Source organism: Nerophis ophidion, linkage group LG07 (assembly GCF_033978795.1).
Source record: "Nerophis ophidion isolate RoL-2023_Sa linkage group LG07, RoL_Noph_v1.0, whole genome shotgun sequence".
In the NCBI taxonomy this organism is placed as follows: Eukaryota; Metazoa; Chordata; class Actinopteri; order Syngnathiformes; family Syngnathidae; genus Nerophis; species Nerophis ophidion.
In genome coordinates this window covers 60,959,857-60,974,529 of record NC_084617.1, presented here as the reverse complement: position 1 = coordinate 60,974,529, position 14,673 = coordinate 60,959,857, and the positions used below count along the sequence as shown (strand labels likewise).

Here is a 14,673-nt window from a genome sequence, read left to right as displayed (position 1 = left end):
GTGAACGCTAGTGTCTCTGAGAGAAGCCGAGGAGCCAAGATCACAGCTGCCTTTTTGACAGCTACAGGAGGAGATCCCATAACCCACTGAAGTCTCCGGTAAGAGCCGACTTAATATCACAAATTTCCCATCCAAAAACTTGCTGGTTGACGTAGAGAAACATGTTCGCTTGACCGCTCTGTGTTAAAGCTTCACAACAAACAAAGAATCACAAGCTGTGTTTAGGCTGCTAAAGGCAGCTGCAATCCACCGCTTTCCACCAACAGCATTCTTATTTTACGTCTCCATTATTAATTGGACAAATTGCAAAAGATTCAGCAACACAGATGTCCAAAATACTGTGTAATTATGCGATGAAAAGAGATTACTTTTAGCCGTAAGTGGTGCTGGGCTAATATGTCCGCTACAACCCGAAACGTCACTAACACGCGTCATCATACGCGTCATCATTCCGCGACGTTTTCAACAAGAAACTCCGCGGGGAATTTAAAATTGTAATTTAGTTAACTAAACCGACCGTATTGGCATGTGTTGCAATGTTAATATTTCATCATTGATGTATAAACTATCAGACTGCGTGGTCGGTAGTAGTGGGTTTCAGTAGGCCTTTAAGTCTATTCTATATTGGCTTTAGATCAGGCTTCTGATCATACTTTGGTGAAAAGTTATTGAAAGTAAAGTTTTATTTACTGTTGTATTTCAAATCCATTGTGCTGGTTGTTAGAAGCCAATATTTTTGGATCTATATGACCATTGTGAAACTATCCTTACTAATTATTTTTTTTTCTTGTCTTTTAAAGATGTGCCTGTAGAGAGCTTGCGCTTGCGATTTGCTCTTTTGCAGTCCCTCAACAACACACTGGAAAGTTTCTTCCTGCCGCTGGTGGAGCTGAGACAGACGCATACTTATCAGAACAGCATTGCATCCCTTTTATGCGAGGCGAAAGGTTAGTGAGACCTTAGCATCGGTTTAGCGGGTCGCAGAGGCGATTGGAAGCGTATCACTTTTAGACTACTACTGTAGAAGCATATCACTTTTTTCTCAAAGGGGATCATTATCACCAGACCTATGTAAGTGTCAATATTTACCTTGATGTTGCAGAAAAAAGACCATATGTTTTTTTAACCGATTTCCAAACTCTAAAAGGGTGAATTTGGCGATTGAAACGCCTTTAAATTGTTCGCTGTCGGAGCAATGAGTTTTGTTGATGTTATTGACTTATGTGCTAATCAGACATATTTGCTCACGGTATGACTGCAAACTAATCAATGCCAACATGCTATTTAGGCTAGCTGTATGTACATATTGCATCATTATGCCTCATTTGTAGCTATATTTGCATCCTGCCTTTCCCTCCACCCACATTTAATGCCAAACAAACACATGCCAATCGACGGATTCAAGTTGCATCACTGGTCAAAAGATGCAATCGTTGGTCAGAAGGCGATCGCCGAATTCGTCCTCGTTGCCGCTGTCGGTCATGATATGGCTCAATAGCTTCAGTTTCTTCTTCAATTTTGTTTTCGCTATCTGCCTCCACACTCCAACCATCCATTTCATTACATGCGTGATCTGTTGATTTGCTTAAGCCGCTGAAATCAGTCTGAATCCCAGCTAATGTCGCTATACCTTTCTGTTCTATCCGCCATGTTTGTTTGTATTGGCTTCACGCAGTGACATCACAGGAAAATGGACGGGTGGATATAGCGATGGTGAAAATCAGGCACTTTGAAGCTTTTTTTCGGGATATTGCGTGATGGGTAAAAAATTTTTAAAAACTTCAAAAAATAAAATAAGCCACTGGGAATTGATTTTTATTGGTTTAAACCCTTCTGAAATTGTTATAATGTTCCCCTTTAAAGTCCCCTTCTCACGCTCCCAACTTTACTGCCTACAGGACTAGTTTTCTACGACACAAAAGTCACTATAATGAACAGAGTACTCAACGCCACAGTCCAGCGGACAGCTGACCATGCTGCTCCAGAGATTACACTGGATCCTCTTGAGATCGTAGGAGGTGAAGATCCCTTTTATTTGGTATCTTTCTTCATATCTCTTACTGTGTATATTTCTAACATCCTCTGAATACCTTGCAGGTGAGATACGATCGTCAGAGAACACATACTTCTGCCAGGCAGCACGTCAACTTGCATGCATGCCGTCGTCTCAGCTTTGTGTAAAACTGGCCAGCGGAGGCGACCCCACTTATGCTTTCAACATTCGCTTCACGGGGGAGGAAGTTCACGGCACAAGTGCGAATCAATCCTTTTTATACCTACTGTCTTTTGAATTACTGGTAGAGCAAGTAGTAACCCAAATTCATCTGTGACATCAGGTGGTTCCTTCCGGCACTTTTTATGGCAGGTGTGTAAGGAGTTACAAAGTTCAGCTCTGTCTCTGCTGCTGCCTTGCCCAAGTGCTGCAGCCAACCGTAACAAGGTAACACCTTCCCATTGTCTGGACTGATCAAATGCATCAGTAATTTCCCTTTGCTACACAAGACATATTCTAGCCCAATTTTTTTTCTGTTTGCACACAATTACGGTTGCAGAATATAAACAATATGTAATGCATGTTGATGACACATTCTTACTGTGTGCCACAAATTTGACAGCGACAAAACAACAGCCGCATCCTCCATCAATAATGTCCTCATTCGCGGCTAGTGTTCCTCCACAGTTGAAAGCTGCTTTAAAATCACTAATCCTCGCCTCCATGGCACCAGATAGACTATTTCTTAAAAGTGACATTATCACTGGAGAACAAGGAATAGCTAAACATTCTCCACTACACACCATAGAACAGGGGTCACCAACCGTAAGGACCAGATGAGTAGCCCGCTGGCCTGTTCTAAAAATAGCTCAAATAGCAGCACTTACCAGTGAGCTGCCTCTATTTTTTAAATTGTATTTATTTACTAGCAAGCTGGTCTCGCTTTGCTCGACATTTTTAATTCTAAGAGAGACAAAACTCAAATAGAATTTGAAAATCCAAGAAAATATTTTAAAGACTTGGTCTTCACTTGTTTGAATAAATTCATTTATTTTTTTACTTTGCTTCTTATAACTTTCAGAAAGACAATTTTAAGAGAAAAAATACAACCTTAAAAATGATTTTAGGATTTTCAAACACATATACCTTTATACCTTTTAAATTCCATCCTCTTCTTTCCTGACAATTTAAATCAATGTTCAAGTAATTTTTTTTTTTTATTATTGTAAAGAATAATAAATACGTTTAATTTAATTCTTCATTTTAGCTTCTGTTTTTTCGCCGAAGAATATTTGTGAAATACTTCTTCAAACTTATTACAATTAAAATTCAAAAAAAATATTCTGGCAAATCTAGAAAATCTGTAGAATCAAATGTATATCTTATTTCAAAGTCTTTTGAATTTTTTTTTTTTTTTAATTCTGGAAAATCTAGAAGAAATAAGGATTTGTCTTTGTTAGAAATATAGCTTGTTCCAATTTGTTATATAATCTAACAAAGTGCATATTGGATTTTAACCTATTTAAAACATGTCATCAAAATTCTAAAATTAATCTTAATCAGGAAAAATTACTAATGATGTTCCATAAATTTTTTTTTTAATTTTTTCAAAAAGATTCCAATTAGCTAGTTTTTCTCTTCATTTTTTCCGGTTGAATTTTGAATTTTAAAGAGTCGAAATTGAAGATAAACTATGTTTCAAAATTGTATTTAATTTTTTTTCGTGTTTTCTCCTCTTTTAAACCGTTCAATTAAGTGTTTTTTTCATCGTTTATTCTCTACAAAAAACCTTCCGTAAAAGGAAAACAATATATACGACGGAATGACAGACAGAAATACCCATTTTTTATATATATAGATTTATTTGTTAAAGGTAAATTGAGCAAATTGGCTATTTCTGGCAATTTATTTAAGTTTGTATCAAACTGGTAGCCCTTCTTATTAATCAGTACCCAAGAAGTAGCTCTTGGTTTCAAAAAGGTTGGTGACCCCTGCCATAGAACGATATTAGCAGCCCCGCTAAACGCTAAGCTAGACTTCTTCAACGTAAAAAAAAGGCAATACAAATATCGACAGTAATTATACCAAGTATAGTATCAGTATTTGGTTTATACTATAGGGATTAGATCCATATTTTTTATAATCACAAAATCTTTTGAATTTTTTAAACTCAATATATAAATTAGATATTTAAGTGATATTGTTACACTGCCATCCTGTGTTTTTGTCAGATTACAGTTGTGATCAAAAAATTAATATTTGACAATTTTAGGTGTCAGCATTGATGTGACCAATACTGCCACTGTAACTAGTTGTTATTGGATTGATACCCAAATTTGTAGTATCAGCCTAAACTAATGTAAAGTATCCAACAGACGAATAAGTGCATATTGCATTTAACAGAAGTTTAGATAAAAATATGTTACAACAGAAAGTAATCCACTTATAATAGTAAATTAATAATACCAGCAGGCAAATTAAGAGCCTTTGTAACTTTTTTTTGGGTCTATTATCAATGCATAGATGCTCCAAAATGTATTGCGATATAGATTTTAGGCTGTATCGCCATTCCTACTTCCCGACATGATTTTACTGCCAACTTTAAACTTGAAGTATGAAGAATAGGCTGCACGGTGGATGAGTGGCTGGCATGTTGTCACGCAGTCATTATGTTCTCCCAGTGTGTCTGGGGTTTTACAAGTACTACGGCTTCTCACCCAAAAAAACATGCATGTTGGGTTATGGAGACTCTAAATTGTCCATTGATGTGAATGTGAATATTTGTTTGATATATATATATATATATATATGTATATATATATATATATATATATTAGATAGTACTTTATTTATATATATATATATATACACACACACACACACACACACACACACACACACACACACACACACACACACACACACACACTCACATATACATATACACTTATTGTCGGAATGGCTCCAGAGAAGAAAACTCTAGTTTCCCCGTGCCCCATAACCCAAAATGGATGGATTGTATTAAGAGGCTAATGGTGTGTTTTGTATTGTTTTTTTGCTTTGTCAGGGGAAATTCATATTGACGCCATGTCCAATTAGCTATGCAGAGGAGCAGCTGTTGCACTTCTTTGGCCAGCTACTGGGCATTGCTGTCCGCGCAGATGTACCCCTTCCTTTGGACCTATTGGGCTCTTTCTGGAAAGGTCTGGTGGGTGTGGCGCTAGACCCAGAGCAGGACCTGCAGGAAGCAGATATGCTCACTTACAACTTTGTCAGGAAATTTGAAAATGTAAAGAATAGTCTGCTAATCTGATAGAAATGTTGAATGTGAACTTGCTTTATAATATGACTGTTTGTGCCAAACAGGTGAATGACGACATTGAGCTTGAGTCTCTGTGTGCTGAGCTCTCCTCCCAGCACCATTCAGGCGATAGCCCCGAATCTCCTAGCAGGCCTTGCTGCACTTTTACCTACATCACTATGACGGGCGAGGAGGTGGAGCTTTGTCAGGGAGGTCGCAACCTCACTGTCAGGTAATTACTGTATTTTCCATAGTGTAGAGCAGTGGTCCCCAACCACCGGGCCGCGGCACGGCTCGATTGGTACCGGGCCGCAGAATAATTTATTATTAATTTAATCATTTTTTAATTTAAAAAAAAATTAGAGTATATATTAGTGCACCCACCCCAAAAAAACTCCCTTTTTCTTGACAAAAACCTCCCTTTTTCATGACAAAGGGAAAAAAAAAAAAAAAGGCCGCAGGGTTCAAAGCATAGGAAAAATGGAGCGACTTATAGTTCGCAACATATGGTATTATATTGTAGGGCTGGGCGATATATCGATATATACGATATATCGCGGGTTTGTCTCTGTGCGATATAGAAAATGACTAAATCGTGATATTCGAGTATACGTTCTCACACAGGACTTTTAGCTGTGGGCGTACACTTCAGGCTCTTCTCACTCTTTCCTGTCTTTTCTTCTCCACAGACAAGCAGGCGCACATTCTTACATACGTCACATACTGTCACATCATACGTCACATACATGTCCGCCCTTGCCCAGCAGAGAGGTAGCTTCGTGGCTAACGTTAGCTGCTAATGTAGCCATACGAGAGAAAGAAGGTGCTGATCTGGTAACAAATGAAGGAAGACGTAATTCCCAATAAAAACAGCAGGGTTTCCATCGTCTGGCGGTGGTTCGGCTTCAAGTGGGAATATGTCGAACAGACAACCGTAATTTGTTATGTGTGGGGGGAAAAAGCGTTGCTATAAAAACTAGCATTAGTGCTAATATGTAGCATCATTTTTTAAAGTCGCTCGCTAGAGAATGAAGAGAATTTCATAACCTTAGTAACCTACCACACAGTGAAGGACGAATACTATTTGATTTCCTATTATGCAGCTCATTTTTATTCGACACTTAAAGTGTCTCTGACAATCTTACACTTTATGTTTTGGAAATGACTTGAATGTTTGGGCCATTGCTAAATAACTTTAATAAATACACTTTTGATCAATTGACTTAGTTGTGATTTCCCTCTCTGCATAAAAGTTTAAAAGTAGCACATATGAATGCAGTATGAAGAAGAATGTTTTAATGCAGACACATAAAATCATCACACTGCTGTGATTATATGCATCAAGTGTTCATTCAAGGTCAAGGCAAAATATCGTTATATATATCGTATATCGCGATATGGCCTAAAAATATTCCATCCATCCATCCATTTTCTACCGCTTATTCCCTTTTTGGGGTTGCGGGGGGCGCTGGCGCCTATCTCAGCTATAATCGGGCGGAAGGTGGGGTACACCCTGGACAAGTCGCCATCTCATCGCAGGGCCAACACACAACATTCACACTCACATTCACACACTAGGGTCAATTTTTTTTTTTTTAGTCTTGCCAATCAAACTATCCCCAGGTGCATGTATTTGGAAGTGGGAGGAAGCCGGAGTACCCGGAGAGAACCCACGCATTCACGGTGAGAACATGCAAACTCCACACCGAAAGATCCCAAGCCTGGATTTGAACCCAGGACTGCAGGACCTTCGTATTGTGAGGCAGACGCACTAACCCCTCTGCCACCGTGAAGCCCCGGCCGAAAAATATTGCAATATTAAAATAAGGCAATATCGCCCAGCCCTATTACATTGTATGTTAAACTGTAAATACCTTTCATGACCTGATCAGCGTATTTCTTGTTTAGTTGGGAGAACAAAGATGTGTATGCACGAGCGGTACGAAGCCTTCGTTTGAGGGAGCTGCAGAATGTTGAGTGTATGACTGCAGTGCGAGCAGGGCTGGCCTCCATCATTCCCCTGCAGCTTCTCACCATGCTCAGCCCCTTGGAGATGGAGCTGCGCACCTGTGGCTTACCCTACGTCAACCTGGAATTCCTCAAGGTACATTTTCCTTCCTCAAATGCTGCACTAACCGGAGTATCTCTCTGGATTTGGGCTTCACTATCGCATTTTCTATTCGTAGGCCCACACAATGTATCAAGTGGGGCTGATGGAGACAGACCAGCACATCGAGTTCTTCTGGACCGTACTGGAAATGTTCACTCAGGAGGAACTTTGCAAGTTTATCAAGTTCGCCTGCAACCAGGAGCGGATACCCTTCACTTGTCCCTGCAAGGACGGAGGACCCGACACTGCCCATGTCCCTCCATATCCCATGAAGATCGCCCCTCCTGATGGAGCAGCAGGTGATGGTTATAAGGGTTGTTTTCATTAACCAAGGAGACAGCATGATGCAACAATTTTGGTTTAGCAGCTCATATCGTCTTAAAACCTTTATCATGAGCGCACTCTTTGTGCAACAACTCATTCCTCAATTCTTGCCTTTTTCAGACAGAAAAACAATCACAGAAGTAAGAAAGAAGGGCAAATTATTTTCTTCTATTAACCGGATAAGCTCATTTTTGATACCATTTACACAAAAATTCATGAGCTTCCACCAGTATTAGGATTGTGCAATATATATGATACAAATGATATGAATTTGGCCGACAATAGAGCTTTTAATACTATAGTTGTATTGTGATAATGCATGTTGATGAAACATTCTAATTGTGTACCTACAAGCGAACAAAGGCATCCTCAACAGTGAGTTTCTTACAGGTACTATTATCACTGGAGGATGAGGACTACCTAAACATGCTACTCTACACACTGTAGGATCCAATAAACTATGCTAACCGCTGAGCTAGAGTTAGGTGGGCGGATTAATACAAGTATCGACAGTAACAATACCAAATATAGTATCAGTATATGGTTGATACTACAGTGATAAGTTCAATTTTACTTACTGTTAAAAAGTAGTTTTTTTGTAATTTATGCCACTCTGTACAAACTCAGGAAATAATTGCTTGGACATAGAAGGACTTTAAGGAAAACAAAATTAAGATTTAAATCAACCAATATTGGGAATTCATTTAAAAATGTATTTGATATTGTTACACCAACATCGTGTGTTTTGTCTGATTATTGTGATCTGAAATGTAATAATTTCATTAAGAATCTTAGTATTAGTATCAACATTTTTAACCTTTTTTTTTTAAACCATTTTAAAGTATTTTGTAACCTGTTTTGTAATAGTTCTACACACCAAATAATATATTGTAATCGCAGGAGGCTTCTATATATATATATATATATATATATATATATATATATATAGCAATGTACATTTTAGGCCACATCACCCAACCTCGACTTACGAACAAACACTGTTAATATAAATAGTGAGTTCCTGCCTCAACAAAAGTCCATATTTTAGTAAAGGTTTGTACAATTACAATAAAGTACCATACAGTACTGTATAGCAAATAAATAACAAGGAGGTGATGGATCAACATTCTTTTTTATAAGAAAGACAAAATAACTACTTGAATTGTCCTCATATGACCCCGCCCTGCCAACAAACACACACACACACATTCACTAGCACCGTGGTGCACTCGCAGTTCGTAATCACAAAACTCCTTAACTTTGACAGCCAGGTCGCTACAATGATTAAGTATAAAAAATAAAATTCACTTTACCTTGCAGGGTTTCCCGCAGCGCTTTGTTGTTAAGGCAGAACTAAGCGGAGCAGCTTGTTAAGAATTTAGTTAGGCCAGGGGTGTCAAACTCAAATACTGAGTGGGCCAAAATTTAAAACTGAACAAAGCCGCGGGCCGAGGTTGAACAAATGAACCTTTTAAAAGGGACCCAAACAAGTTTTGCAATGAATATTGAACAAGCAAGGCTTATATAACTTTATAGTGACATGCAAAATTGAGTTTCAAGTAATAATGACAATAATAATTTAAAATGATCAATGGCATATCAAATCAAATTTAAATAAAAAATTGAATGCCTCTTTTGTATTTGCAGCCTTCTGAGGTAAATATCAACATTAACTTTTTCCAGAGACAAATACATTTGAAAATAAAATAACAATGAATTATTCAACCATTCAGGCCTTTTTACTGCTCAGTTAATGTCGGGGCTCAGGTGGGCGGGGTTAGGGGGGTTTGTTGGTAGCGGGGAGGGGGGTGTATATTGTAGTGGTCCGGAAGAGTTACTGCTGCAAGGGGTTCTGAGCATTTGTTCTGTTGTGTTTATGTTGTGTTACGGTGCGGATGTTCTCCCGAAATGTGTTGGTCTTTCTTGTTTGGTGTGGGGTTCAGTGTGGCGCATATTTGTAACAGTGTTAAAGTTGTTTATATGGCCACCATCAGTGTGACCTGTATGCTGTTGATCAAGTATGCCTTGCATTTACTTACATGTGTGTAGAAGCCACATATATTACGTGACTGGGCCGGCACGCTGTTTGTGAGGAGGAAAAACAGACTTGAAGACAGGTTGTAGGGGACGCTAAAGGCAGTGCCTTTAAGGCACACTCCCAATATTGTTGTTCGGGTGGAATTCGGGAGAATGGTTGCACCGGGAGATTTTCGGGAGGGGCACTGAAATTCGAGAGTCTCCCGGGAAATCGGTGAATGCGGTGTTACATCGGCACCGCTGTATAGCACCGGCGGGCCAGCTCTAATGTTAATTTGATATTGCCTCAAGGGCCAAATGAAATTACATGGCGAGCCAAATTTGGCCTGCGGGCCAGAGTTTGACACTTATGATTTAGGCGGTGGCTCTTTGTTGTTAAGGCGGCCGTTTTAACAACAAACCGCTGCGGGAAACCCTGCTACTGTGTAGATAGATTAGTTCTTCAGCCTCCTCTTCTGTGGCTCCTATTGGTTTTACACGGCAGTGAACGAACCTTTAAATGACTTCTATCATTTACGATTATAAGGCTGAATGTGTCCTGACTGGTGAGTGGATGAGCACAAGGACGGCAGAGAAAAGAGGTGGTGTTTGTGCCTGAGAGCAGAGCAAAAAACATTGAAACTTTTAAAATATTTGTTTTGTTCCAGCTACAGGCTATAAAGGCAGCTGACCCCTTGTTGATAAATGACCTAACACATCTGTGGTTAAATCTTCTCTCTCTGTGTTGCAGGTCAGCCAGACTCTCGCTACATCCGCGTGGAGACGTGCATGTTCATGGTCAAACTGCCTCAGTACTCCTCTTTGGACGTGACGCTGGAGAAACTGCGTCACGCCATCCACTACCGCGAGGACCCCCTCAGTGGCTAAGACTTGACCAGCCCCTTTTCTCCAAACATGACTCCTAACACCCACCTCCAGCTTCGGAGAAAGGCAACTTTTATTGGAATTTTTTTTGATTTGTTCATCGCTTTGCATGTTAGCCCCTGATTTTTTTGTACACCTTTTTGGTTATTCTTGGGGGATATCAGGGATGATCATCTAAAGCGGTTTTACATCCGACATGTGAAAGAAACTTTCACTGGCTCGCTTCTCTTTTAATGAATAGAAAACCAGAGGGAGCGCTTCGATTGGGCACCGATACAGGTTCACTTGGCCACTGATACAGGTTCACTTGGCCACTGATACAGGTTCAATTAGGCACTGATACAGGTTGAATTGGGCACTGATAAAGGTTGAATTGGGCACTGATACAGGTTCAATTTGTCACTGATACAGGTTCAATTGGTCACTGATACAGGTTCAATTGGTCACTGATACAGGTTCAATTGGTCACTGATACAGGTTCAATTGGTCACTGATACAGGTTCAATTGGTCACTGATACAGGTTCAATTGGGCACTGATACAGGTTCAATTGGTCACTGATACAGGTTCAATTGGGCACTGATACAGGTTCAATTGGGCACTGATACAGGTTCAATTGGGCACTGATACAGGTTCAATTGGTCACTGATACAGGTTCAATTGGTCACTGATACAGGTTCAATTGGGCACCGATACAGGTTCAATTGGGCACCGATACAGGTTCAATTGGTCACTGATACAGGTTCAATTGGGCACCGTTACAGGGTCAACCGTGCACCGGATAGAGGGTCAACCGTGCACCCGATACAGGTTCAATCGTGCCCCCGATACAGGGTCAACCGTGCACCTGATAGAGGTTCAACCGTGCACCTGTTACCTGTGTACCCGATAGAGGTTCAACCGTGCACCCTATACAGGTTCAACTGTGCACTCGATACAAATTCAACCGTGAAACCCGATACAGCAGGGGTAGGGAACCTCTGGCTCTAGAGCCAGATGCGACTCTTTTGATGACTGCATCTGGCTCTCAGATACATCTTAGCTGACATTGCTTAACAAGATAAGTAATGAATAATTCCGCTGGTAATCACAGTGTTAAAAATAACGTTCAAAATATAAAAAACATTCTCATGCATTTTAATCCATCCGTCCGTATTTTTTAACGCACCTGTTCAAGAGGTTGCATTAATAGTATGAAGTATTTTATTCATTATTGGTTAGCTTCAAAATAACAATGTTAGTAAAAAGAATGAGAGACTTATTATACTCTAAAAATGTTGGTCTTACTTAAACATGCACGCATTTAGTTGTATTCAGTGTTAAACAAAATATTAAATGGCTCTCACGGAAATATATTTAAAAATATTTGCCTTTCATGGCTCTCTCAGCCAAAACGGTTCCCGACCCCTGCGATACAGGTTCAACCGTGCACCTGTTAACTGTGCACCCGATACAGGTTGAACCGTGCACCTATATATATTCTGCACTGATACAGATTTGGGAGCGCTGGAAAATCCAAATGACAAAGTCCAGCTGCTTCCCTTTTACGTTGTCTTGGTTCTGAAACATGCCTTTGCAGTTAGAGAGAAAGAAGGAGAAAATGGTTTTATTTGATTCCCACCCAAAAAAAAAAAAAAAAGAATGTTCTGTTTTCCATCATGGTGACTTTTCTTTGCCTCTTTTTGACCACAAGCTCTGAGCAGGCGGTAGATGTGATGGAGTGTAATGGAGTTGACTCAATAAGAATAATGGACAATGTATGGCTATGATTCCATTTTAACCAAACCAAGTGATGATAATATTGAAGTCATCTTTTAAACCATTCTGACTTTTGTCAGTTTTGGAGAAGCTTGAGACATAAATGCTGGTTGCTATAGTGACGAGTGGATCGCGTGGTGAGGTGGGGGTGTGGGACACACACACATGGGTTCCCCCCCATTACCCATTTGAGTGCTTTTACTACTGAATGTGAAACCTCACAATCTACGCTCATACGGTTCTCTTCAGTTCTGCCTTCTGTTTTTTTTAACGGAACCACTCCTACTCCGATATCTAGCTGTGTAAAAATACAATAGGACAACACATGTATATAGACTGATGTCATGTTTGAGTGCAGGTTTTTTCCTACCTTATTTTATTTATTTTTTTTGGTTTGCACAACTCTTCCAAGAAAAGATTCTAAAGTCGAACAAACTTTGTGATCCACTGTCTCATATTTGCGTGGATTCATTTTCTTACCGCTCATGGTGAAACATGTTTTCTCGTGTGAGTAAAAAGGAGTGCTACTACGACACATTGCATTGTTGCCATGCCTGACATTTTGGTTTGGACTCTGTTCTTCTTCTGAGAGTGGAAAATACCGCTGCTGCATACTCCTGATTTAAAGAGGCGATTTAAAAAGGACTTATTCATAGGATAAAGTGTGTGCTGTACATTTACTTGGATATTTATTACAATTATTTATGGTTGCATTAAATTAACTTTTACTGTCTTACCCCTCTGCACATTGGAAACGTAACATCTAAAAATGGATTATACCAGTATGGCGTTGGTGTCACAATAAAGACTTCATGTACAAACTTTCAGTGTGGTTAGAAAAAACAAAACATGCTTTTCAGTGCCTGCAGGTTTCGGCGATCGCACCGACTGACGCAAATTCAACCAAATCCCCGCAAATGATGCGCGACCTCACGACTTTAAACGGTGCTCAATCATCTGTCTCGTCGAGCAACAATTAAACTGATTGAAAAAGACTGTGATGCTCAGCTTCTTGTAGATGGTCAAAGGTGTATTTGCAACATGGTGAAGTCCAGGGAGTGGTCAAAGAAGTCAAGAGAGGAGGTAATTTCTCTTCATAAGAAAAGATATGGATATAAGAAAATAGCAAAGACATTACACATTCCAAGAGACACAGTTGGGAGCTTAATTCTCAAGTTTAAAGCTAAAGGCACAGTGGAAACACTACCTGGGCGAGGTAGAAAGAGGATGCTGTGTGCGTACAGTGGTGAAAAACCCCCGGGTAACAGCTGAGGAACTACAACAGGACATTGCAGAGGGGGGAACGCAGGTTTTGTCCCAGACAATAAGGCGCGCACTACGAGATGAAGGCCTCCATGCCAGAACTCCCAGGCGCACCCCACTTCTGACTACCAGGCACAAGAAAAACAGACTCCAGTATGCCAAAAATCATCTGGACAAACCCCAAAGGTTTTGGGAAACTGTTCTATGGAGTGATGAGACAAAAGTGGAACTCTTTGGGCCTATGAATCAACATTATGTCTGGAGGAGAAAACATGAAGCTTACAAAGAGAAGAACACCTTGCCTACTGTTAAGCAAGGTTTGGGGTCAATCATGCTCTGGGGCTGTTTCTCTGCCTCAGGTACCGGGAATCTCCAGCACCTTCAAGGCATTATGAATTCTATTTCCTACCAGGATATTTTAGCTGGAAATGTCATGAAGTCAGTGACGAAGCTGAGGCTTGGGAGACGTTGGACCTTCCGACAGGACAACGATCCCAAGCATACCTCCAAATCAACATCAGAGTGGTTGCAGAAGAAGGGCTGGAAGACTCTGGAGTGGTCTTCACAGTCGCCAGACCTAAATCCTATAGAAAAGCTGTGGTGGGACTTGAAGAAGGGAGTTGCAGCACGCAAGCCCAAGAATATGAATGAACTGGAGGCCTTTGCCCAAGAGGAATGGGCTAAAATACCTGTAGATGGTTGCAAGAAGCTTGTGTCCGGTTATGTATCACGTTTGAAGGATGTCATTACTGCCAGGGCGTTGAATAATTTTGTCAATGAGATATTAAGAAAAATTTCCTTTTTTGGTCTTTTGTAAAATACAGTGTTACAATTTATTTGACACATCTTTATTTGATATGACTATAAACAAAGTACGGAACAAATGTCCAACTTGCAAAAACACCAAAATTGTGTGGGGGTTGAATAATTTTGATCACAACTGTAACTCTCACAAATTGTCTCAACATGTGGGGGAATATTTGTTGGAACATAAATGAATGTTTAAGTTGGACAAACAATTTTC

The 14,673-nt window shown here is 39.9% G+C and overlaps 1 protein-coding gene across 3 annotated transcripts in view; it reads left to right on the top strand.

Annotated features, from left to right (window-relative positions):
* LOC133556633 (probable E3 ubiquitin-protein ligase HECTD4) overlaps nt 1–13,208 on the top strand; it is a 56,049-nt gene extending 42,841 nt beyond the window's left edge. For all 3 annotated transcript variants that reach the window (XM_061906754.1, XM_061906753.1, XM_061906752.1), the window contains exons 68-76: nt 801–947; nt 1,899–2,018; nt 2,098–2,253; nt 2,337–2,440; nt 5,061–5,282; nt 5,360–5,526; nt 7,203–7,398; nt 7,481–7,703; nt 10,496–13,208. In XM_061906754.1, the coding sequence (XP_061762738.1) occupies nt 801–947; nt 1,899–2,018; nt 2,098–2,253; nt 2,337–2,440; nt 5,061–5,282; nt 5,360–5,526; nt 7,203–7,398; nt 7,481–7,703; nt 10,496–10,632 (1,472 nt within the window). In that variant the 3' untranslated portion in view covers nt 10,633–13,208. The remainder of the gene's footprint in view (nt 1–800; nt 948–1,898; nt 2,019–2,097; nt 2,254–2,336; nt 2,441–5,060; nt 5,283–5,359; nt 5,527–7,202; nt 7,399–7,480; nt 7,704–10,495) is intronic.
* The last annotated feature ends 1,465 nt before the right edge of the window (nt 13,209–14,673 follow it).